At 45.5% G+C, this 22,441-nt stretch overlaps 1 protein-coding gene across 2 annotated transcripts in view; it reads right to left on the bottom strand.

Annotated features, from left to right (window-relative positions):
* Nucleotides 1–3,070: 3,070 nt before the first annotated feature.
* HIRA (histone cell cycle regulator) overlaps nt 3,071–22,441 on the bottom strand; it is a 73,310-nt gene continuing 53,939 nt past the window's right edge. For both annotated transcript variants that reach the window (XM_080918772.1, XM_080918773.1), the window contains exons 16-25: nt 18,360–18,561; nt 17,385–17,489; nt 15,593–15,741; nt 13,528–13,689; nt 13,155–13,213; nt 12,697–12,802; nt 10,969–11,091; nt 10,335–10,498; nt 8,932–9,020; nt 3,071–3,845 (exon numbers count right to left, since the gene is read on the bottom strand). In XM_080918772.1, coding sequence (XP_080774898.1) covers nt 3,729–3,845; nt 8,932–9,020; nt 10,335–10,498; nt 10,969–11,091; nt 12,697–12,802; nt 13,155–13,213; nt 13,528–13,689; nt 15,593–15,741; nt 17,385–17,489; nt 18,360–18,561 — 1,276 coding nt within the window. In that variant the 3' untranslated portion in view covers nt 3,071–3,728. The remainder of the gene's footprint in view (nt 3,846–8,931; nt 9,021–10,334; nt 10,499–10,968; nt 11,092–12,696; nt 12,803–13,154; nt 13,214–13,527; nt 13,690–15,592; nt 15,742–17,384; nt 17,490–18,359; nt 18,562–22,441) is intronic.

Below are 22,441 nucleotides of genomic sequence, written 5' to 3'. Positions count from 1 at the left end.
CAGACTGCTGAGTTTTCTGTGCCCTATGCGCTGTGTGTTCCTGGCGGATCCCTCTTTGGACAATTATTGTAGCAAAAATAACCTGTGGGCTTAGTAATGAAAGCACTCCTGAGAGACCAGCACTCTCTGGACAGGATTCGGGTATGGAGCCCGGTCGTTTTTAATTGGCTTAAGTGTTCCAATAATTTACCAATACTCTGGCATGTCTTCTGAGTAGCTACTCCAAGCCTGTGAGGTACAGGTTTTAGCCTGTTGGCTAGGACCAGGCACTTTTCCCAACTGAGAGTCTGGCAGTTTTCACTTTCCTCCCACAGATCTTTCCTTGTTACAGTGGTCTTCCCATGTAGGAGCTTCCTCACATGTATGTACTAGGTGGTATTCAGCTAGACAAATGCTCAAGGGATGCCTGAACTCTCCAGCTCTTCATGCAGCTCTCTCTTGTTCTGTTCCTTTAAGTCTGTCTCTTCTCTCCACGGTATTTCCTCAATTTAGGCAGTCCATGTTCCTTGCTACACACCACAGGAAGTCTCTCCCCATCTTTACTCTCTCCATGTAAGTTCAGCACTTTGGGGCTCAACATTTCTGATCTTCTATGTACATAATGGTTAATATCAACTCACAGTCTTGCATTACCAGATGCACACTCCAGCCCCCATCTTTTTCTTATACTCAGTGTCTTGAAGTCATTGCCTTATGAATTTTGACTGGTTTATTGCTTTTCTCTTGCAGGAGGGTAAATTCTGTCTGTGTTATTCTGTCTTGACTAAAAACAACAATCCCTAGCCTCTATCAACTGCAAACAGTGATAGTAGAAATAGGTTTGCTAAACTGTGGCAGGGTAACTGCTACCAAGCCTGATAACCAGTGTCCAACCCCCAAAGCTCACACAGTGGAGATAACACCCAAAGTTGTCCTCTAACCTCCAGAAGCATCATACTATACATACCCACAGACACACAAGTAAACATAAAAACAACAGAAATAATTGCTAATGTTTCCTCTGAACAAGTAGTTTCCAGTTGCCAGGACTTTTCCATGACTCAGGTCCTCATAACCACACAGACTATCTTATCTTCACCTCTGCTTGAGAGCTGCTTTAGAAAAGGGAAGGCTACAGTAACACTGGGTTGCATCTCAGACAGGCCTGCTAGTCCCAAAGACTTCTTGGTGAAAATCTCACTGCAGCAAAGGGGAGCTGCCTGATTGACACTCCTTGGCCATTTACTTTGAGTTAAAGCCCCTACTTACAGACTGGCTCTTCACGCTGTCTCTGTGCCATATGCGTGCGTTCCAGGGTCTTATCAGGTATGAGGCACAAAAAGACAAGTGGGAAGCAAGGTAGGCAGACAGGTCGGTTTCTCAAGCCTTTGGATTCCTAGTACAGGGCTCCTGGCACTCAGAGTTCCAGGACGGTCCAGGAAGAACAGGGCCATGTGTGCTCACTCTGTGCCTGTACTTCTTGATCAACTTCTTATTTTGAGAAAATTACAGCTTCCTGATAGGCCTATTACAACTTTTCACTCAAACCTCTTGCCTCAGTCTCCCAAACACTAATATTAGGGACATTTGTCACCACACTAGGCTTTTGATAATTCTTCAGGATTCTAAGTCTGTGTCCTTCAGCTGAAGCTGAAAATGACAATAGCTGAGGCACCGACAATCACCTGGGGGAATGACATGTGTGGCCTGTTTGCTGCCCCCAGCCAGCCTGAGGTGCTGCTGTATGACAGATAAGTGGTTCCCACAAATCAAAGATAAACTTCTACAGGGGAAAGGCAGCAGGAATCAGATGATTCCAGAAGACCCTTTCAGATTACAATGCTGTCACTGCCACAGCAGAGAAAAGACTCAGAGTGAGGGGGGAGAGGATATCAGACTGAGGATGAGGAAGGGAAGAGAGGACATTAGATTGAGGGTGGGGGGGAGAGGACATTAGACTGAGGGTGAGGGGGGAGAGGACATTAGACTGAGGGTGAAGGGGGAGAGGACATCAGAATGAGGGTGAGGAAGGGAAGAGAGGACATTAGATTGAGGGTGAGGGGGGAGAAGTTATTAGACTGAGGGTGAGGGGGGAGAGGACATTAGATTGAGGGTGAGGGGGGAGAGGACATTAGACTGAGGGTGAGGGGGGAGAGGACATTAGATTGAGGGTGAGGGGGGAGAGGACATTAGACTGAGGGTGAGGGGGGAGAGGACATTAGATTGAGGGTGAGGGGGGAGAGGACATTAGACTGAGGGTGAGGGGGGAGAGGTCATTAGACTGAGGGTGAGGGGGGAGAGGACATTAGATTGAGGGTGAGGGGGGAGAGGTCATTAGACTGAGGGTGAGGGGGGAGAGGTCATTAGACTGAGGGTAAGGGGGGAGAGGACATTAGATTGAGGGTGAGGGGGGAGAGGACATTAGATTGAGGGTGAGAGGTCATTAGATTAAGGGTGAGGGGGAGAGGTCATTAGATTGAGGGGGAGGGGGAGAGGTCATTAGATTGAGGGGGAGGGGGAGAGGTCATTAGATTGAGGGGGAAGGGTCATTAGATTGAGGGTGAGGGGGAGAGGTCATTAGATTGAGGGTGAGGGGGAGAGGTCATTAGATTGAGGGTGAGGGGGAGAGGTCATTAGATTGAGGGGGAAGGGTCATTAGATTGAGGGTGAGGGGGAGAGGTCATTAGATTGAGGGTGAGGGGGAGAGGTCATTAGATTGAGGGGGAAGGGTCATTAGATTGAGGGTGAGGGGGAGAGGTCATTAGATTGAGGGTGAGGGGGAGAGGTCATTAGATTGAGGGGGAGGGGGAGAGGTCATTAGATTGAGGGGGAGAGGACATTAGATTGAGGGGGAGGGGGAGAGGTCATTAGATTGAGGGGGAGGGGGAGAGGTCATTAGATTGAGGGGGAGGGGAGAGGACATTAGATTGAGGGGGAGGGGGAGAGGTCATTAGATTGAGGGGGAGGGGGAGAGGACAACAGACTGGGAAGGCAATGATTTGGTATCCAATGCATGTTCATTTATTTTACACTTAGAAAAGAAATTGCCCTCCCCTTTGTCCCACCCCACACCCACACAAAGTGTCTCTTTTTACAAACATTTAAAAATTAAACCAAATGAAGATAGACAAGTTAATTTCAGTACAATTATTTTTTCAGTGTAGCTGTCATAATTAGAGTTTAAATTTCCTACAAGTGACCAATGTCCAAGTAACTTATAGGGATATCCTGATCGACCAAAAGAAACTCCATATTCCAAGTTAGCAAATTCTAGTACAAAAATAGTCCATGTGTCAGAACAGCTTTGCTTTTACACAGGCTTCAGGTCCATCTGCTGACTGCACAATTCCTATCGATCCCAGGCTCGAGCTCTCACAAAATGGCTCATTCATTATAGCTGAAGCAACACAGCACCTGCAGTGGCAGGGGCCAGTGTCTACCTTGGGGCCAAGCTGGAGACAGGCTCAAGAGATCCCTGCTGGCCCCACGGCAGCAAGGAAGAGCCCCAGTCCCAGGTACAGAGTTGGGCCTGTATGGAGGGACAAGCTGCCTCCTTTTGGAGTCATCGAGGCCTGGGATATAGGCCATGTCCACCCAGGGAACTGGGCTAGTGCTGGTGCAGGACAACACATCTTCTGCCAAGGTCTCTCTTCCTAGTACTGCCATGGCAGGTGGGGCTAGCCCCAGGTACCTGCCAGTGGCAACAGTGTGGCCCTGCCCTTGCAGCAGCTGGGGCAAGCCAGGGCAGGCTACTTGTCTCTCAGGATGTCCAGTTGTTCCTGGCACTCAGTGAAGAGGCGCTGGAAGCGAAGATTCTGCCCAATGACTGGCAGCAGTTCCTTCAGTAGCTCTCTTTTCCGAAGACCCTGTGGACACAAGAGTAACAGTTGTGGGATGTATCCGAGGAGGTTCACACTCTGGGGCACTGCTGGCTTGTCAGAGACTGTGCAACTGAATACAGAGCTCAGAGGCAGAACCAGGTGAGTGTACATGAAGAAAGGGTGGACAGAAGGAACAATGTAGTGCAGGGAAGGAGAAGAGACCAGGCTCTGCCCAGACCTACATTTGCTAAGACAGTCACCACAAACCTTGTACTTCCTACGTAGGAATCTTAGAGATTTAACCTTGTAGGGTGGGGAAGAAGGCAGAGAAAGATTGAGTACAGCTAGGCTAGCCCTCAGACCAATATTTTCCTATTCCAGGCAGGGTAATCCTGGGTTAATAAGGCACATAGGGACAGTGGTGGCTTCTGGTGTCCTGTATTTCTTCCCTGCTCTTGCTGGCAGGCTCCCTGCCAAATAGGCCATAAAGTATGTCTAAACAAGAGTATCAAATGGAATGGTCAAGCAGAAGGCATGTACCAAGGGCAGAGAGGGTTCAGAACTTAGGCAGAGAATGGGAACTGCCAGAGGCCAGGTCAGCTCAGGACTCACCCCAGCTGATGGGGCAAAGGGAGAAGTTGCATGAATAATGGCGGGGGTGAGTGAAGGACACACCACAGAGTATTGAAGACCTAGACTGAACCCCCACCACATACATATCAAAAAAAATTCCATAAAATATCCTAAGTTTTATTTTTGAAACATGGTCTCATGCAGCCAAACCAGCCTTAAACTTAAACAAGACCTTAAACATCTTGTCCTCTGGCCTTTCACCCAATCACTGGGATTTACCATGACACCAGAGCTATAGCCTCAACCCTATAATATAGATTTGTTTAAATATGCCAAAAATTCTATTTAAAATGGGTGTTATATAGGAAAGACTCTTAGAATCAGGAATCAAGCTCAACTGAAGAACATTTGCTTTGAATGTACAAGACTTCAGGCTACAAACTCAGCAGTCTGCCCCCCCCCCAAAAAAAAAAAAAAAAAACACATGGACATAGGAAGTTGAAAGAAAATGCCTCCATGAGATCCAGCTGTAAGGCATTTTCTCAACTAGTGATCAAGGGGGGAGGCCCAGCCCATTGTGGGTGGTGCCATCCCTAGGCTGGTAGACCTGGGTTCTATAAGAAAGCAGGCTGAGCAAGCCAGGGGAAGCAAGCCAGTAAGTAACATCCCTCCATGGCCTCTGCATCAGCTCCTGCTTCCTGACCTGTTTGAGTTCCAGTCCTGACTTCCTCTGATGATGAACAACAATGTGGAAGTGTAAGCAGAATAAACCCTTTCCTCCCCAACTTGCTTCCTGGTCATGATGTTTGTGCAAGAATAGAAACCCTGACTAAGACAAAGGAACACCCAATGATCAAGATTTGTCCTCATTGTCCAACCTCAAACAAACTTAGAGAACAAAAAATAAAGAACACCAACTCTATCTCTTTTGCAAATAACTCAGGCTAGACCTAAACCAAACAAGGCCAGTGTAGAAATGAAATTGATTCTAGACGGATGGATGTCACCATGGAACCATATGCCCAACAAATCCCTTATAAATTATTAGCAATATTTTCTAATGGAACTATAACCAAGTTGGTTTAATACAGAAAAGGGGAGTTGATCAAAAATGTATAATTTATTATATTAAAAGATTTCAAAACTATGCTGAAGTGCTTAGCAAAACCAGTAAGACAGGTGAGAAAGGTAGAACTGGAAAAGAGAAAATGCTTATTTAAAAGATGATTTGCGGGCTGGAGAGATGGCTCAGTGCTCTTCTGCTCTTCCAGAGGTCCTGAGTTCAAATCCCAGCAACCACATGGTGGCTCACAACCATCTGTAATGAGATCTGATGCCCTTTTCTGGTGTATATCTGAAGACAGATACAGTGTATGAATATAAAACAAATAAATCTTCTTTAAAAAAAAAAAAAGTCATCTAGCCAAAAAAAGCCCAAGAGCAGATGAATTTAGTGCAGAATTCTATTAGACATTCATAGAAGACTTAATACCAATACTCTCCAAACTATTCCACAAAATAGAAACAGAAGGAACACTACCCAATTCCTTCTAAAAACCCATAATTACAATCATACCTAAACCACACAAAGACCCAACAAAGAAAGAAAATTTCAGACCAATTTTCGTATGAATAGCGATGCAAAAGTACTCCATAAATTTCTCCCAAACTAAATCCAAGAACACATAAAAATGATTGTTCATCATGATCAAGTAGGCTTCATCCAAGGGATGCAGGGATGGTTCAATATACAGCAAACCAGTAGCCAATATCAAACTAAATGGAAAGAAACTTGAAGCAAGCCCAGTAAAATCACAGACTAGACAAGGCTGCCCACTCTCTCCCTACCTATTCAACATAATACTTGAAGTTCTAGCCAGAGCAATTAGACAACAAAAGGAGGTCAAAGGGATACAAATTGGAAAGGAAGAAATCAAAATATCAGTCTTTGCAGATGATATGATTGTATTCTTAAGTGACTCCAGAGAACTTCTACTACTGCTGATAACTTCAGCAAAGTGGCTGAATATAAAATTAACTCAAACAAATCAGTAACCTTCCTCTACTCAAAGGTTAAACAGGCTGAGAAAGAAATTAGAGAATAGACACCCTTCACAATAGTCAACAAATAATATAAAATACCTTGGTGTGACTCTTTCCAAGCAAGTGAAAGATCTATATGATAAGAACTTCAAGTTTCTGAAGAAAGAAATGGAAGAAGATCTCAGAAGATGAAGAGATGATATCATGGATTGGCAGGATTAATACAGTGAAAATGGCCGTCTTGCCAAAAGCAGTCTACAGGTTCAATGCAATCCCCATCAAAATTCCAACTCAATTCTTCACAGAGTTAGAAAGAGCAATTTGTAAATTCATTTGGAATAACAAAAAACCCAGAATAGCAAAAACTATTCTCAATAAAAGAACTTCTGGGAGAATCTCCATCCTTGACCTCAAGCTGTATTACAGAGTAATCATGACAAAAAGTGCATGCATGGTATTGGTACAGAGACAGGCCAATGGAACAGAACTGAAGACCCAGAAATGAACCCACACACCTATGTTCACTTGATCTTTGACAGAAAAGCTAAAACCATTACGTGGCATAAAGACAGCATCTTCAACAAATGGTGCTGGTTTAACTTTAGATCCGCAGGTAGAAGAATGAAAATAATATAATAAACTAGTCCAGTGCCAGAAACAAGTAGGCCACCAATGACCCTACTACAAGGACAAAGGACACAAGAAAAATGAGTGCTGTCATAGGAAGAAAACCAGTGGTTCGGCCCAAGTGCCTATGCTTTCACCCCCTAGGAGCCTAGGTTAACACTTAAAGTTGGGGGTAGGAAGGTTTAAGTGGGACTGGGATGCATGATGTGCAACTCACAAGGAACCAATCGAAAGTTAAAAAAGAAGAAAGAAAAAACATTACCCATCACCTACACTAAACTACAACCATGTGCCCTTTTCTACAAGAAAACCCTCAAGACTGGATCCCAAAAGTATGCACAAAGCCATGAAAACCACATTATACCAGATTTTCTAACACCAACCCTTGATGCTAGAGGTCTGAAGAAGAATATTGCCAACAGGGCCCTTAGAAGGAAGATTCTGAACCCAGAAGTTCATCCCCCAACTGAAAGCACTGCAATGAGAATAACAAATGGGACAGAATTGGCCACTGTGCACAGGAATGCCTTCAAAGCCTTCAGTACCTTCCAAGCTTTGCATCTCACTTCCTGTTGCCTTTTGATCACTACTCTCCACAGCTGTTCCTTAACACTCTGAGTACTCCCACCTCAGGTCCTCTGCACAAGCTAGTCTCTCCCTGGACATTTTTCCTACAAATATATGTGTGACTTTGTCCCTCTCCTTTTTGGTTTCTTCTTCTCAGGAAGTCTGGCCTTTCAAATCACTCAGGACAGAGTGACATCCCACCAATGCTCTGTAACTATCTAACTTCTTTATCTTTCTTTTTTTCAAACACCCAAGATACTACACACTCCAAGTCTGCCCCTCTCCACAAGAAGCGATCTAGGTCAGCCTTGTACACTGAAGCTGCACCATGCTTGGAATGTACCTGGTCAGAGCAGATGCCACTTGTGAGCTAATTCTTGGATCCAACAGTTTCTCCTATCCTCTGCCAACTAGTTCCTTTTCCAACTCACTCAATAGCACCCATCTACCTTTGCCAGGCCCGAAACTATGAAGTGAGAGGCTTATTATCCCCTTTCCTCGCACATAACTCACTTGTTGATCAAATATTGTTGGTTCTGCTACATTACATACTGGATCTGTCTCTTTGTTCCTCTCTATGGCCACGATACTGATCCAATTTACCATCACCTCTAGGCCCTCAGGAGACCTTAAAGGTCTAATTTCTATATGTGTCTCTCCCCATCATCCCACACCACCTTCTCATCTGCTTCCTGTGTGTCAATCAAAATAACCTCATGTATGTAGCATGCCTTTTCTGCCTTCCTCATTACTTCCAACAAAATGTTGGTCCATGGCCGCAAGGCTGCCTCATCCTTGGATTTCATCTACAATGTCCTTCTCTGTAATTTTGCCACCCCTCTGGACCGATTCAATCCCAGAGCAGCTTGTTAATCTTCCAGCCTAAGTGTGCCAACTTAACAGAGATACTGGTCCTCACAAAGACAGGCCATGACTCTTTTCTTTTTAGAGGTAGCTCTTACTATGTAACCATGGCTGCTCTGGCTGGAACTTTATGTGTAGGCCAGGCTGGTCTCTAACTGAGATCTGCCTGCATCTGCCTCTTCAGTACTGGGGTCAAAGGCATGTGCCACTATGTCTAGCACAACCCTTCACTCTTACTACTGCACTTACAGGAGTGCTGGTGAGCCATTTCCCTCAGCACAGGCATGTCTAGTGCCAGCATGCCACTGATAGCACACCGTCCATGATAGCAGTTGGATCCTCATGACAAGAACTCTCAAAGCATTGTTGTGAGACAGGCAGAGACTGTCTTATTTCTAAAATCCTACTTTCATGATTCTGATATGATCCTCACGGCAAGAATGAAGAAAGCACCTACCACTACCGTTGATTCCCACTGACTTCCAGTGGAGCAGTGAACTGGACCCAGCAAGTCCTTGCATATTTCTCGGAGGCGGTATTCAAACCCTGTCATATAAAAACCAAAAAACAGAAAGATATTATTAAAGGACATGAAAATCAAGAATATACTAAGTTGTATACACATTCAAGCTAAATGAACAAATATGTTATTGCCTACTATGGGCAAAACATGTCTGTTTTTCTCTGTTTGAGGCCTAGAGACCATGAATTGTTTCTCACTCATTCATCAGCCTCTAGACAATAGGCAGCATCCTCCCTGTCTGCTGGGCACATGTAAATAAGACACAGAAGCTCTATGATGAAATAGTGGGAACATGGGGACCTGCAGCTGGTGTGACAGATCAGAAGCACGGAGGCAACTTCCAAAGGAAGGGAGCTGACTGGGAATCGAGCAACAGAATTACAGCTGAATATGGCAAGATCAAGGGACACAGGCACCACAGCATGGGGGTGCCACCAGAAAAACTAGACACAGAGATCTGGGCAGTGCTTGGACAGCTAACATCACAGGGACTGGACAAAATGAAAAGGATGAAGCTAGAGTGTGAGGACAGTGAGAAGCGAGCAGTGTCTCAGGTGCTTAACTCGGGGCTGCTCCTCTCAGACAGCAAAACAATGTACTGTCCAGGGACAATGAATAGATACATGGAAGTGAAGAGTCCAGATGAGGCAGAGCCTCTGCGATATGTAAGGGTGGGTTCTGCTCACCACTCAGGAAGGGGCAAAGCAGGTCTGAGGACCTGGAGGTGAGCCTGTTAAGGAAGGTCAGTGACCATAAACTAAGTGCAGAAAGAGTCAAAGAGCAAAGAGAGTAAAATCTACTGGGATTATAGGGCTTTACTAACAGTCAGAGATGAGCATCAAAGACCAGCTCTGCAAGTCACCTTGTAGATACTTGGGACACCTCTCTATCGTTAAATACTTAGATTTGTTTCCGTTAAATCATATCAAAATGGGAAAGGTAATAAAGGACAAAGCAAAGGACAGGCAAGGCTGTGGAGAAGCTCTGGGAGCACAGCTGGGGCTGTGTGGGTCACAGGAGAGCTTTGGATGGACCAGTCCTGTGCCATACACTGGGAACCAAGTCAGGAGGTAGGAAAGGCTACTAAAACAGAATGAGATTTTGCCCATCAAGGACTGAGAGGTGCTGGAGGTCACAGCACAGTTCTCTTCCAGAATACCTTGCCCCCTGTTGGGGGAAATGCTAAGAGCACAGGTACTCTGAGAGCCCTGATGGGGCAGGGGTGAACTGGGGTGCCCAGGGAAGCAGTGGAGAGCATGCATAATCTTCTAGCAAAAGGGGCTCAGAGAACAGAAAAAAATACTGTCAACAGACACCCTTCTTTGGAGGACTCTTACCTTCATTCACAAGGTACCGGGCATAGAGGAGGAGCCAGTGACGATACTCGTGACTTGACTGCAGGGTAAGTGCCGCAGCAACCTGGTTCTCTAGGTAGGCCAGTGTGGTCTCCTGCTGTACCACATGAGGCACGGAGAAGAGCCGGGCAGCTTGCCTTCCAGAGCTACAGAGACCAGCAAGGCAGGCACGATAAGACAGGGTGTGCTACACTGGCGTATGGGGCTACACTGTGTGCCCCAGTGTATCAAAGAGGAGATGGAAGGGTGGAGGGCAAATAAGCTGTCCAAGGCCTCCTAACCATCAGCTGATTAAGCTACTATCAAGCTCTGTATTCCTCATCAAAAGGCGGGCTACATGGGAGCATCCATGCTCAGTACCTGCTGTCTGGGGTCCTGAAATAACAGCCTTATCCACTCCCAAACTCTATGCCATACGGGTATCTATGACCCTCAGGACCCTCACTGACTGTGACCTGGGCCTTTGAAATGATGGGGCCAGGGTTCTAGCTGTCCCCAAAACACACTTGATGAAGATCAAAACTGACAACTCCTATGCACTGAGCAGCAGTTATGACACAGGAAACAAGCAGAGGCCAGACCCAGTATGGCACTGCTAACAGTACTGCTCACGTACTTGGAGGTGCGGCCCTGAATTATGGCTAATGGTCCTGAACAGAGCATGGCATCCTGGGATGGCAGGCTGTTCCTGAAGTCTGCACACTGGGCCAGTGAATCTTGCTTGTCAGAAACCAGGTTCCTGAGAAAGCAAAGAAAAAAGCAAATGTCAGAAAAAAACAAAGAAAAAAGGTCAGGGGAGCAAACCCTGCCCACCACACTGCAGCACACCAGTGGAAACTGAGAGCCACTGTCCTCCAAGACAGGTGCCCATTACTGGCAGGCTTTCTAGTCACAAGTCTGACAAATGAGAGGAATGTCACTGAACATTTTAGCTACATAGTCTTGGTTCTTAATATCTAGGTGACCCCTGTATGCAATGCTTTCTGAATGCCTGGCTCACACGATGCTGTGGCTGCCCATGGCCCTGTGCGATCTAGCCACGCTCCATCTGCTGGGTAACACGAGGCCTCCAATTTTCCTGATGAGGCAGTTCTCTCACCATTTCAGGACCCTCTCTACATAACTGTTAAGAAAATATTTTCCATAAAATAGAGGGGTGTCTTTATGAATGTGTCCAAACAAAGAGTTGATGTCTTTTCTTTTTTCTGAGTCTCTGAAAAGTTGAACTAGGGATCCTCTGATCTGTTTCTTAAGTAAATGCTATTATTACAAGCATGGAACGCCATGCCTGCCTTGTCTTTTCGTAAATGATCAATGTGTTTGCCATACTATAACCACACATTAATACATAATTATTTGCAAATTGAAAGGTAGCAGAAATTTGCTTTTTTAACAGAAAAATAAATCTCAGAATTGAATATGAGCTTATGCCTGGCAACTAACAGAAAAGGACCTAGAAGGCAGCATGCTTTGGCTCTGAAGGAGTGGCTGGCATACAGCTCATATACTGCACACATCTGGGTTAGAATCCCTAACGTGGGCTAGGAAGATGACTCAAACAGATAAAACACTCGCTGCAAAAGCATGAGGACTGACATTTGGATCTCTAGCGCCCACATAAAAGCCACATAGGTATGACAACCTGATCATAATCCCAGTGTTCAAGAGAAGACACAAGAACAGGGACAGGGAGGGGACTAGCTAGACTAGCCAAATCAGTAAGTGCCAGGTTCAGTGAGCAACCCTGTCTTGATAAAGAGGGAGAGCAATAGAGGAGACACCAGACATCAACATATACCTATACAAGTATCCACCCCCCCACATTCTGATATACATATGCGTACATACACACACACACACACACACACACACACACACACACTTTTCTTTTTTTTTAATCTAATGTATACAGAAATTTTACAAATACAGGGAGTGGCTCCAAATTCCAAACTAGTCAAAGAAAATACAGAAATCCTATTAGCAGCTTGATTTTCTCAGTAAGTGGGAAAGACCATTTTGGTACAGTTAAGCCCACAGAATGGACTACTGACAAGGTTACCATGTTGGTGGTGGTTAAGGAGACCAGTCTATCAAGAACCACAAGTGTTTCAGAATCTGTTCTGATAAAAACTGGCTCCAGGAAATAATTTAGAAGGCCAATGCCCTCACCCACGAACATTGAAGAGAGAAAAGCCCAGATTCTCAGAACCCTACTGTATGGCAGTGCACATACAGGGGCTAGTGAGAGTTCAAAAGAAGCAAGGCCAAGCAGGAACGACCACCTATGGCCCATGTCCAATGTAGAAACACTCCCAGAGAACAAGACAGAGGGATACCTTCTTACCATGTGGACAGGGATGGATTAAAGCAGTATGCTTTCCCGTCAGACAAATTCATCACTGGGATTCCATGCTGTGTTAGCAAGATCTGTGACACCGTCATATCACTTCCTGAAGGATACCACAAGAATAAGTTCTAATCAGTAACTATGAATGAATGTTCACTAATAGGAAAATCTGAACCCTGCCTCTGAATTACTGATATATAATCTATATACTGCCGCTTAGTGCTTTAGCCAAGCCATTGTGATAACCACCAGGATCTCTGTCACCCATTTTAGGGACCCATTTAATCATCCGCCCAGAAAGCATGTCTCCCTGCTATGTAAGTACAGCTCTAGCTCACTGTAAGCTGTGCCCTAAACCTGGTTCTCTATATGGGCTAAGGAGCCATAGACCACAGCTGTACCAAACCCGGGCCTCTGCCCCCAGGGAAAGAGGAGTGCCCACCCATAGGTGTTACCTGACAAGATGGAGTGTAGAGATTCTTCTTTCACCACAACCACCTGTCTGTGAACATCCCTAAAGAGACAGGAAACAGCTTACTCTATACCCAAGTCAGAAGCATCAGAATGTCTTTGCTACTCAACATCCTGGTCCCTGCCTATTTCCCCAACCTATTCTGCCCAAATCTACAGAAGAAATTCCAGGCAGCAGATCTACTGAGCAATTCCCAACACCCATACCCACCCTGAGAAAAACACCACCCTCTGCTAACGGACATCTATCTCATTACCAGTGAACACTAACTGCTTAGGCCCACTGGCTACTTCTCTGTGGGATCCCCACCCAATTCCTATGTAGACCGGAGGCCCCAGCCTGTGCCTGCCTCTCACCAGACAGACAGTGTGGCTGCAGCGGTGAGTGCCATGACGTAGGGGCCCGTGCAGTGCAAAGTAGAAATTGGAGATGGAAGGAGGATGGGAGGGAGGAGACGGCGACCACAGGTAGAGAACACCGACAGCATCCTCTTTTCACAGGCAACACATACCACATCACTGCAAGGGAAGAGGAGGGGAAGGCGTCACAGGGGCCAGATGAATGATGCAGAGCCCGCCTTCCTCCAGGGCCTTCAGGGGCCTCATACATTTGCACTGAGCAGGTGCTGCTATTGGGATGGCAAGGAAAGGGTTATGCAAGGACCAGGGCGGGGGGACAACAAGGCAGACAGCCTGCTTGAGCACTTACAAAGGGACTTCTGTTTTTCCCTGTTCACACTGCTCACTGATACTGCTCACACTGATACTGACCAAGGGGTGCAGATACTTCACAAAGCTACTCACCATGATGCTCACCCAAAATATGTGCCTAAGTCATGAGACCAGAGTGCCCAGGTGACAGACTCCTGGCTACAACTAGTCAGGAAAGTCCAGACAAGGTCTCAGGGAATAGGTTGGAGAAGGGTAGAGCACTAGTACCAGCTGCTACAGGAACACCAGCTGAGCACTCCAGGCTGTCAAGGCTAGGACAGGAGAGGTGTGCCACTCCAGGAGCAAGGAATTCTTCAGAAGAGCACCCCTGATTGAGATGTGGTCCTCAAGGAAGCCTACTACAAGAAGGCCACTGCCTTTCAAGTATAGCTTCCGAGGCCAGGCCACTGGTGTATGGGTTACTAACACCCTAGCAAGACACATGGAGCCCCCTTCATTATATCTAACCCAATGAGTCAGGGTACATAGTCTGTATGAGCAATTTCCCCCTGCTTAAGAGTACTCCTAAGTACTCCATTCTAAGGACAGAGTTTAAGCAAGACACGTGTTTACAAAAGTCTATTTCAAAGCATGAATGGAAGGAGACTTTGAATAGGACCTAGTTGCAGAGGGATCTCTCTGATGTGACTACAGTCTGTCTGGTTATTTTTATGATCAGGGCCTTCCTTAGCCAGTTCCCAGTAATGAATCTATGACATGGGCTGCAACACTGGACAAGGATCTTTGTAGGCCTGGCCTGTATAGGAAAGGCTCTGTTCCTGAAGCTATATTGCTACAGGAGAGTCTGTGCTGACATCCTTGGACTCCTGCTGGAACATGCCACTTGCCTTAGGACCCGAGACATAAAATTGGTACTAATAACAGTACCAAACGCACAGGAAACTAGGACTTAAAACTCAGTGATCTTGTGCCAAGGGAAAATCCCAAGGAAAAACAGAAGTGTGGGATCTTTCAGAACTAATACTATAAACTCATTTGGGTCCAAGGGAATCTGAAGACCTACCTAGCCAGTTGGGTGAAAGGCATTCACACATGACCTGAAGGCAGACAACTAAGGATCTAATCAAAATAGTTTTCTGAGCAATTACTGTTGCAAGGCCCTAGTAGAAATATCTGCTATATGGATGGCCACGAGAAATTATCAGAAAGAACCCAGTTACATTATTAAAGAGAGCTCCCTCCCTGCTACTAGCTCCCATTCAAAGTTTTCTTGTATTCATACTTTGAAAATAGTTGTAAATAGGAGAGCACTGGGTACCTGAGAAAGTGCTGATTATCTTTTTCCAGTAAGCCAAGAAGGATAGAACCCTTGTGCTGTTATAAGAAGGCACTGGGTGCCTGCACTGAACTAAGACAAGCTCCCACTAGCCAGCAGGGCCAAGACTTGCAGCACCATCAGTCCATCCTGTCCAGGATGCTGAATGAAAATCCAGGGTACAGGGAAAGCACCTGCCGAGGTCAGGGAGAGGCAGGCAGACCTCAGTCTACCAGGCCCCTCAGGGGGGCCTGGTAGACTGAGTCACTCAAGGCTTAAATCCTGCGTGTGACAATGGAGGGCAAGGACACTGACACGGGAGGGACTGGGACGGTGAATCCATGTTCAGAAGGCCCCAGGAGCCCGGCCTGGAGCTGTTCTCTCCTCACAGGTATGCTCTGTAACCATGCTGCTGCTGTCCATCATGGCTCTTACCAGCTGCCAGCAGCAGTGAGGACGCGACTGCTGAGCACTGTCTCCCACTCCTTCCCTTCACGGTTGCACTTCAGGCGACTCAGCCTTATCCCCCCAACAGCGGTCACTTCATTCTCCACCTCTATGTACATGGAGGGGTCAGAGCTCACCTGGACAGAGGAAAGCAACACATAACTTCAGGTAGCAGTGGTGGTTCCTGGAGGTGAGGGACACTCAAGGACTGTAGGACAACCTGGGCTGAGATGGGGCAAAGACGACAAAGAAGCAGACTAGCTGACTGGCCACCAGGGAAGGGAAACAGGAAAAGGGGGATGCCATCTCACAGAAGTGCAACTTGCCCAAGACTACATACAGCCCTGGACCTGGGAGTAAGCCTCAGACTGGAAGGATCACCAAAGACTGCAATGTTTGATAAGAGAGAAAAATATAAAAAAAACCCAATGTGCTCTCCACATTGACAAACTTCCCTGTGTAATACTATGGCATTACATAACCCATATTATCATGGTCTAGTTCAATGCCTGGCATGAAATGGATTCAGCCTTGAACATATCTACAGATCTGATCTGTAGACACTGCGTTTCTGTATGCACACCCAGGCAGAACAGTTGACAAATTTACATGAGTGCAAGTGGGTAAACTGGAGTGGAGGCTGGTTAAAGGAAGGAGCTACACTCTCTCTGTAACACCAGAAACCAAGGATGGTTCCATGTGGTACTGAGAGTTAAAGACATCTGAGAAAGATCTAATAGAACTTGAGAGTTTTGAGATGCTGCCCCATGAAAATACCTAACACACACACACACACACACACACACACACACACACACACACACGCACGCACGCACGCACGCACGCACGCACGCATGATGCACACACACCTACTGCTGGAAGAGATGGTGCCTATTCTCAAGCACCACAAAATCAGCTCAGACCTCTCATGCCATGAGGCCAAAGGAAAATGACATATATACAGAGCCCAAGTTTATCTAAGGAGATGCACCAAACTAGAGGCAGAGGCGTACAGTGAAACAATAGGTAAGTGGAAAGCCCCCATAATGGGAGAGGCATAGACACAGATGCTGGGCCAAAGGATGAGACTCCTTTGCATATGAAAGACTATTTAGTTTACACTGTTTGAATAACTTCATGGTTGAAAGACTCTCTACTCTTGGGACTACAGAAATGGACCAGTGGTTTAAAGCACGTGCTGCTCTTGCAGTGGACCTGGCTCAACTCCCAGCACCCGCATGGCAGCTCACAAACATCTGTAACTCTAATTCCGAAGGACCCAATGCTTCTTCTGACCTCTGGGGGCAACAAGCATACATGTGGTACACATACATAGGTGCAGGCAAAATATTCACACACATAAAATGAAAATAAAATAAACCTAAAAGCATAAGAATCTATTATTATAAGCCAGGTCTTGAGAACCAGCTAAGAACAGCGAGGCTACGGCAGAACACAGGCACATGTGCCACGGGCACCCAGCCTCACACAGTCACGGGGGGTGGAAGGCTTGCAAAAGGACGCACGAGTCAGGTCTTAAAAGGGTTGATATCCAGATTTGATGGTAAGAGCACGCCTGGCCACTGAGACTTAAAAGCAAAGCTTGAAAGAGGAAGAGACATGAGGGTAGGAACAGAAGGTCTACCACAGTCAGCTAGTATCCCTCCAGAAGATAGAGAGCCACTGGAAATGAGTCCCCAAGGTGTGACAAAATGGGCCTATAATAGGGGAGAGAGAATGTACATTCTTGTGAGGGAGTGGTAAGGGTCCCAGTCCTCACCTGGAGGGTGAACGCCCTCTGCGGACCCGGAATTGGCAGCTTCAGTGCAAGTGCTGGTGCGGACAGACACATGGCCTCCTTCTCTGCAGACAGGGCAGCTGGAGACTAAAAGAGCCAGAAATATCCCTGAGCTCCACCTAAACACTACAGGGGTAGCATTAGGGAAAGTAAGTTACCCAGAGGTAAGGACCTAAGGTGAGGCTGGGCCTGTTCCCAAGGCATGTCCACCTACTCTGGACGGCAGAAAGCACAAGGGAATGCTACAAGGATCCCCACCTGACAGATGAGGGGGCTGACATCAGGGGACCAGTTGTGGTGTAGCTATTTCCTCTGAGTGCCATCTCGCCATCATGGAGCAGAGACTGCTGTGGTGACCTACAGAATATGTTGGCCCCACGTCATGGCAACGAAATAAGCAATACAACACAGTGATAGCTGGGTCTACAGTAAAAAATGGGGCTCTTAACATTCCCTCAATGAAGCTGGGGGAAGGATGTTACTAGACTCTCACCTGACTTTCCGGACAACATTCCCTCCCACCACCAGGCTACACATGGTCTTAAGAAGTGGGTTAGAGTACTAAGGCAGAAGCTTGACTGAGGGCGGGACTCCAGGAACACAGTTTATATGAGCTGTCACCGGTGCTTGGGCTGGGACTGTTCAGTGGAGTACTTTTAAATATATACACTCTTTGCTCATGCTTCTTAAGTAACCCAAGCTGGACTTAGATGGAATCGTTTCTCTGAGCTGTTGGTACCCTGTATGATGTGAATGGGCACTTCTTTTTTTTGTCTCCCAGAAAGTCTTAACAGGCTACTCAAGGTCTCTATGAGTGGTGGGCAGGTCAAAAGGAACATGGCCTACAAGGTACAATGAATGGTGTGTCTAAGTCCTCACACTAATAAGACACCCTCCACGCACAAGGGCCTCCCAATGAGGCAGGGTGGGACAGGCAAGGCAGTCTATAGTCCTCACCTGGACGGACAGAGACATGGGCAAAAGACGAGAATCCTTCCTAGGGCGACCTTTCTTCTTCTTTTCCACTGTCTCTACCTCAAGCTCAAGTTTGCGCTTGGACAGTGAGGAAGGCTTGGCCAGGTGGACCTTCTCGTCACTGTCACTACTGCTCTCCAGTTCCCGGGACCTCAGCTCCTTGATGAGGTTCTGCTCTTTCAACCTGAAATCAAAGATATCTGTAATTCTGTCTACAAAGCCATTCGTTCTATGAATTTCTCATATATATATATATATATACATATATATATATATATATGTATATATATATAGTTTTATGTGTATGGGTATTTTGCCTACGTGTGGATCTAAGTATCATGTGTGCCTGATGCCCTCCAGATCCGAAAAGGATGCCAAACTCCCTGGAACTGGAGTTATAAACAGTTGTACATCCTATAGGTGCTGGGAATTGAACACAGGTCTTATATAATAATAACAAGAGCTCTTAACCCCAAACCATCTCTCTAAACCCTATACTTTTAAAAAATCAATCTTAAGAGTTTATAAACAGTGTAAAGAGAGCTTTCAGTTTCTACTCCAACAGGAGCTCGACAGGCGATGCTAAATGACAACAGACAGCTGAAAGACTGAAGAGCAGGAGCTCTTCCCAGTCCCATCAAAGGATCAAGGTGCTGGTTATATGCTAGGCACTGAGTGTGGGCAAGCGTGAGTTAAAACTGCTGGAGTGTGGGACAGAAGGGATCACTCACTCCGTTCTCACTCCCAAGGACTATGTTTCCAGTCACAGATGGAGAAAATTCTCCATGGCTTAGGGGAAACATGGCCCTTTCGTTCTACTCTCAGGGCCTTGCTCACTGCCCAGAGGACCAGAGAGTGACCATCCCCAGACCCTAGCCTGCTCCCCAGACTATGGAGCTCATTTAAAGGACAAAGTGAGTCACAAGGTTATAGAAGGACACAGAAATAAGACAGCTGCCCATTAGACAGAATGATAAGATTGCCCATCTTTGTCTGGAATATCCAATCCCATGAAATAGCCCAAACCAGCCACTTCTGAGAAAGAAAGGGAACCAATCCTACCACTAAACACATAGGTCTTATTTTCCAGACCAAGGTGGACTCCATCTCTGGGTCTTGCACTAGGGAATCTGTCTCTGTGCTTTGCTGTATGTGAGTCCTTCCAGTTTTAGTAAAACCTGGCTAAATGCTTCTCCCATTCTTTAGAGCAGCAGAAAATAATTCCTTCATGAAACCCCAGACATCACCATGTGGCGTCACTACTGAACAATGGGCTTCTGCAGTGGACGACAACTGAGGGACTGCTTCTGGGACATGCAAAGACAACTGGGCAGAGAAAATAAAGTTGTACAAAATTATGTTTCTGATGACTTCAGTTACTGGAATCATAAAACACAGCCTAACTTCTAGCCTATAACAAAAGATACCAACTTTCATTATAAAATATTAAGTCATGATGAAAAACATAAATAAAACCTAATAAGAATAGAGCAAATGACAAAAGTAGATGGAGAAAAAGTACAGCTTTGAAAACTCTGGGCATGGTGGCATGGTCCCAGCACATGGAAGCAGAGACAGGTAGATCCTGGTGACTTCAAGGCTAGCCTAGTATATAGAGCAAGTTCTGGCCAACTGGACCTGCATAAAGAGACACTGTCTCAAAAAAACCAATCAGACAAGAAGACTATCAGATCACCACAGATGTAGGCTGGTCTTCAATAACAACAAAAGCAACAGAAAGCCCACATACTTGTGGAAACTGAACAACTCTCTGCTCAGTGATAATGCTCAGGGAAGAAATAAAGAAAGAAATCAAAGATTTTCTAGAATGTAAAAAAATAAAGAAACAGCATACCCAAACCTATGTAACACAATGAAAGCAGTGCTAAGAAGAAAATTCAAAGCATTAAGTGCCTTCATAAAGATGTTGGAGAGATCCTACACTAGCAGCTTAACAGCATATCCAAAAGCTCTAGAACAAAAAGAAGCAATTATATCTAACAGGAGTAGAAGGCAAGAAATAATCAAATTCAGAATTGAAATCAACCAACTAGCAAAAAAAGAGAACTATACAAAGAATCAACAAAACCAGGAGCTGGTTCTTTGAGAAAATCAACAAGATTAATAAACCCTTAGCCAGATTAACCAGAGAGCACAGAGACGGTGTCCAAATTAACGAAGTCAGGAATTAAAGGGGAGACATAACAACAGAAACTAAGGAAATTAAAAAAAAAAAAAAAAAAAAAAAACCAGATCCTACTACAAAAGCCTTTAATCAACAAAACTGGAAATTCTAGATGATCTTCTAGACAGATCCCAGGTGCCAAAGTTAAATCAGGACCAAGTAAACCATCTAAATAGTCCCATAACCCTAAGAAAATAGAATCAGTCATAAAAAGTATCCCCAAAAAAGGCCAAAGTCAGATGGTTTTGGTGCAGAATTCTATTAGAAACTCCAAAGAAGACTGAATACAAATATGCCTCAAATTAATCCACAAAATAGAAACAGAAGGAATGCTACTTAATTCATTCTATCCCTGACCTCAGGCTATATTACAGAGCAATAATAATAAAAACTGCATGGTATTGGCACAGAGACAAGAAGGTATATCAATGGAACAGAATTAAAGACCCAGAAATAAACCCACACACTTGTGGTCACTTGACCTCTGACAAAGAAGCCAGAACCATACAGTGGGGGGGGGGGGGGGCATCTTCAACAAATGGTGCTGGTCTAACTGGTGGTCTGCAATAGAAGAATGAAAACTGATCCATTTTATCTCCTTGTACAAAGCTCAAGTCCAATGGGATCAAGGACCTCCACATAAAACCAGGTACACTGAAACTAACAAAGCAGAAAGTAGGGAAGAGCTTAGAACACATAGGCACAGGGGAAATTTTCCTGAACAGAACACCAAAGATTCAGATACTTACAGCCCAGGGACCCCAGTGAAATAGTTAGGGGAAGGACTTGGGGACTGCAACCCCATAGGAAGTAACAGGGTCCCTCAGGGCTCCCAGGAATTAAGCAGCAAACCAAAGAGCATACATTGGTTGATTCCTGGTCCCTGCTACATATGTAGCAGAGGACTGCCTTATCTTGCTTCAGTGGGAGGAAATACAATTGGGATGCCCCAGAGAAGGAGGACACTAGAGCGGTGAGGTGGGAGTGAGTGGGTGGGGGACCACCCTCTTAGGGGTGAAGGGGAGGGAGATGGGGTGGAGGTTTAGTGGAGGGGGGACTGAGAAGGGGGGATAACATTTGACATGTAAATAAATAAAATAATTAATTTACAAAAAAGCAAGAATCCCACTTAGATATTATAGAAGTTCCAAAACTATCAGATTACAGTTGTAATGAAGCTCATTAACATACTAATGGATGTAGCAGCCATTAGTTAAAGTGACAGTAATGTCAACGACTATAGCAACAACAGAGTAATAATAGCAAAAAACTTTCAAAACCAAGGAAAAATAGCGAACTGCAGATCCAGGCTGTTAAGAGAAGACTCAATAACAAATATTCATGCCTAGACATAATATATCAAACCACAAAAAAAAAAAAAAAAAAAAAAAAAAAGTCATAGAAAGGTGGCAGGGTGCAGAACTATGAAGTGTCTTTTCTTTCTACCTGTCATACCAGGAGCTACTCTTTGTGAAGAGTTTTTCCTGTCAAAGGTTGCTAACCCACCCAGGATCAATGTTCTACAAACCTTCCCAACTTTTGATTTGCTTCTTTGCCCAAATCCTGGACTCTTTCACAACTGTACCCTTCATGCCAATCAAACAATTACATTAGATTATGAGGTTAAGTTCCCAGAAATAGGATGAGACAGTCACCACCTATCTTACAAAATAAAAGCCAAGTGAAGCTCCTACCTGTGAGCTTGCTAGGTCTGTTGGGTTGAATGGTGCATTAGGTCTCAAACCCAAACAATCAAGGTGGACCTGGCTACCAGGTTCTCCCAGCATCCCTTAGTCCCTCAGTCCCTACCTATTACAAGTCCTACTGGGTGCCCTAAACTGCTTCTGCCCAGATATTGGGCTGGGCTTCCCTCCCCAAA

The sequence above is a fragment of the Micromys minutus genome, assembly GCF_963924665.1.
Source record: "Micromys minutus genome assembly, chromosome: 7".
NCBI lineage: Eukaryota > Metazoa > Chordata > Mammalia > Rodentia > Muridae > Micromys > Micromys minutus.
Note: the sequence above shows the minus strand (reverse complement) of the source record. Positions and strands in the feature narration are given on the sequence as shown.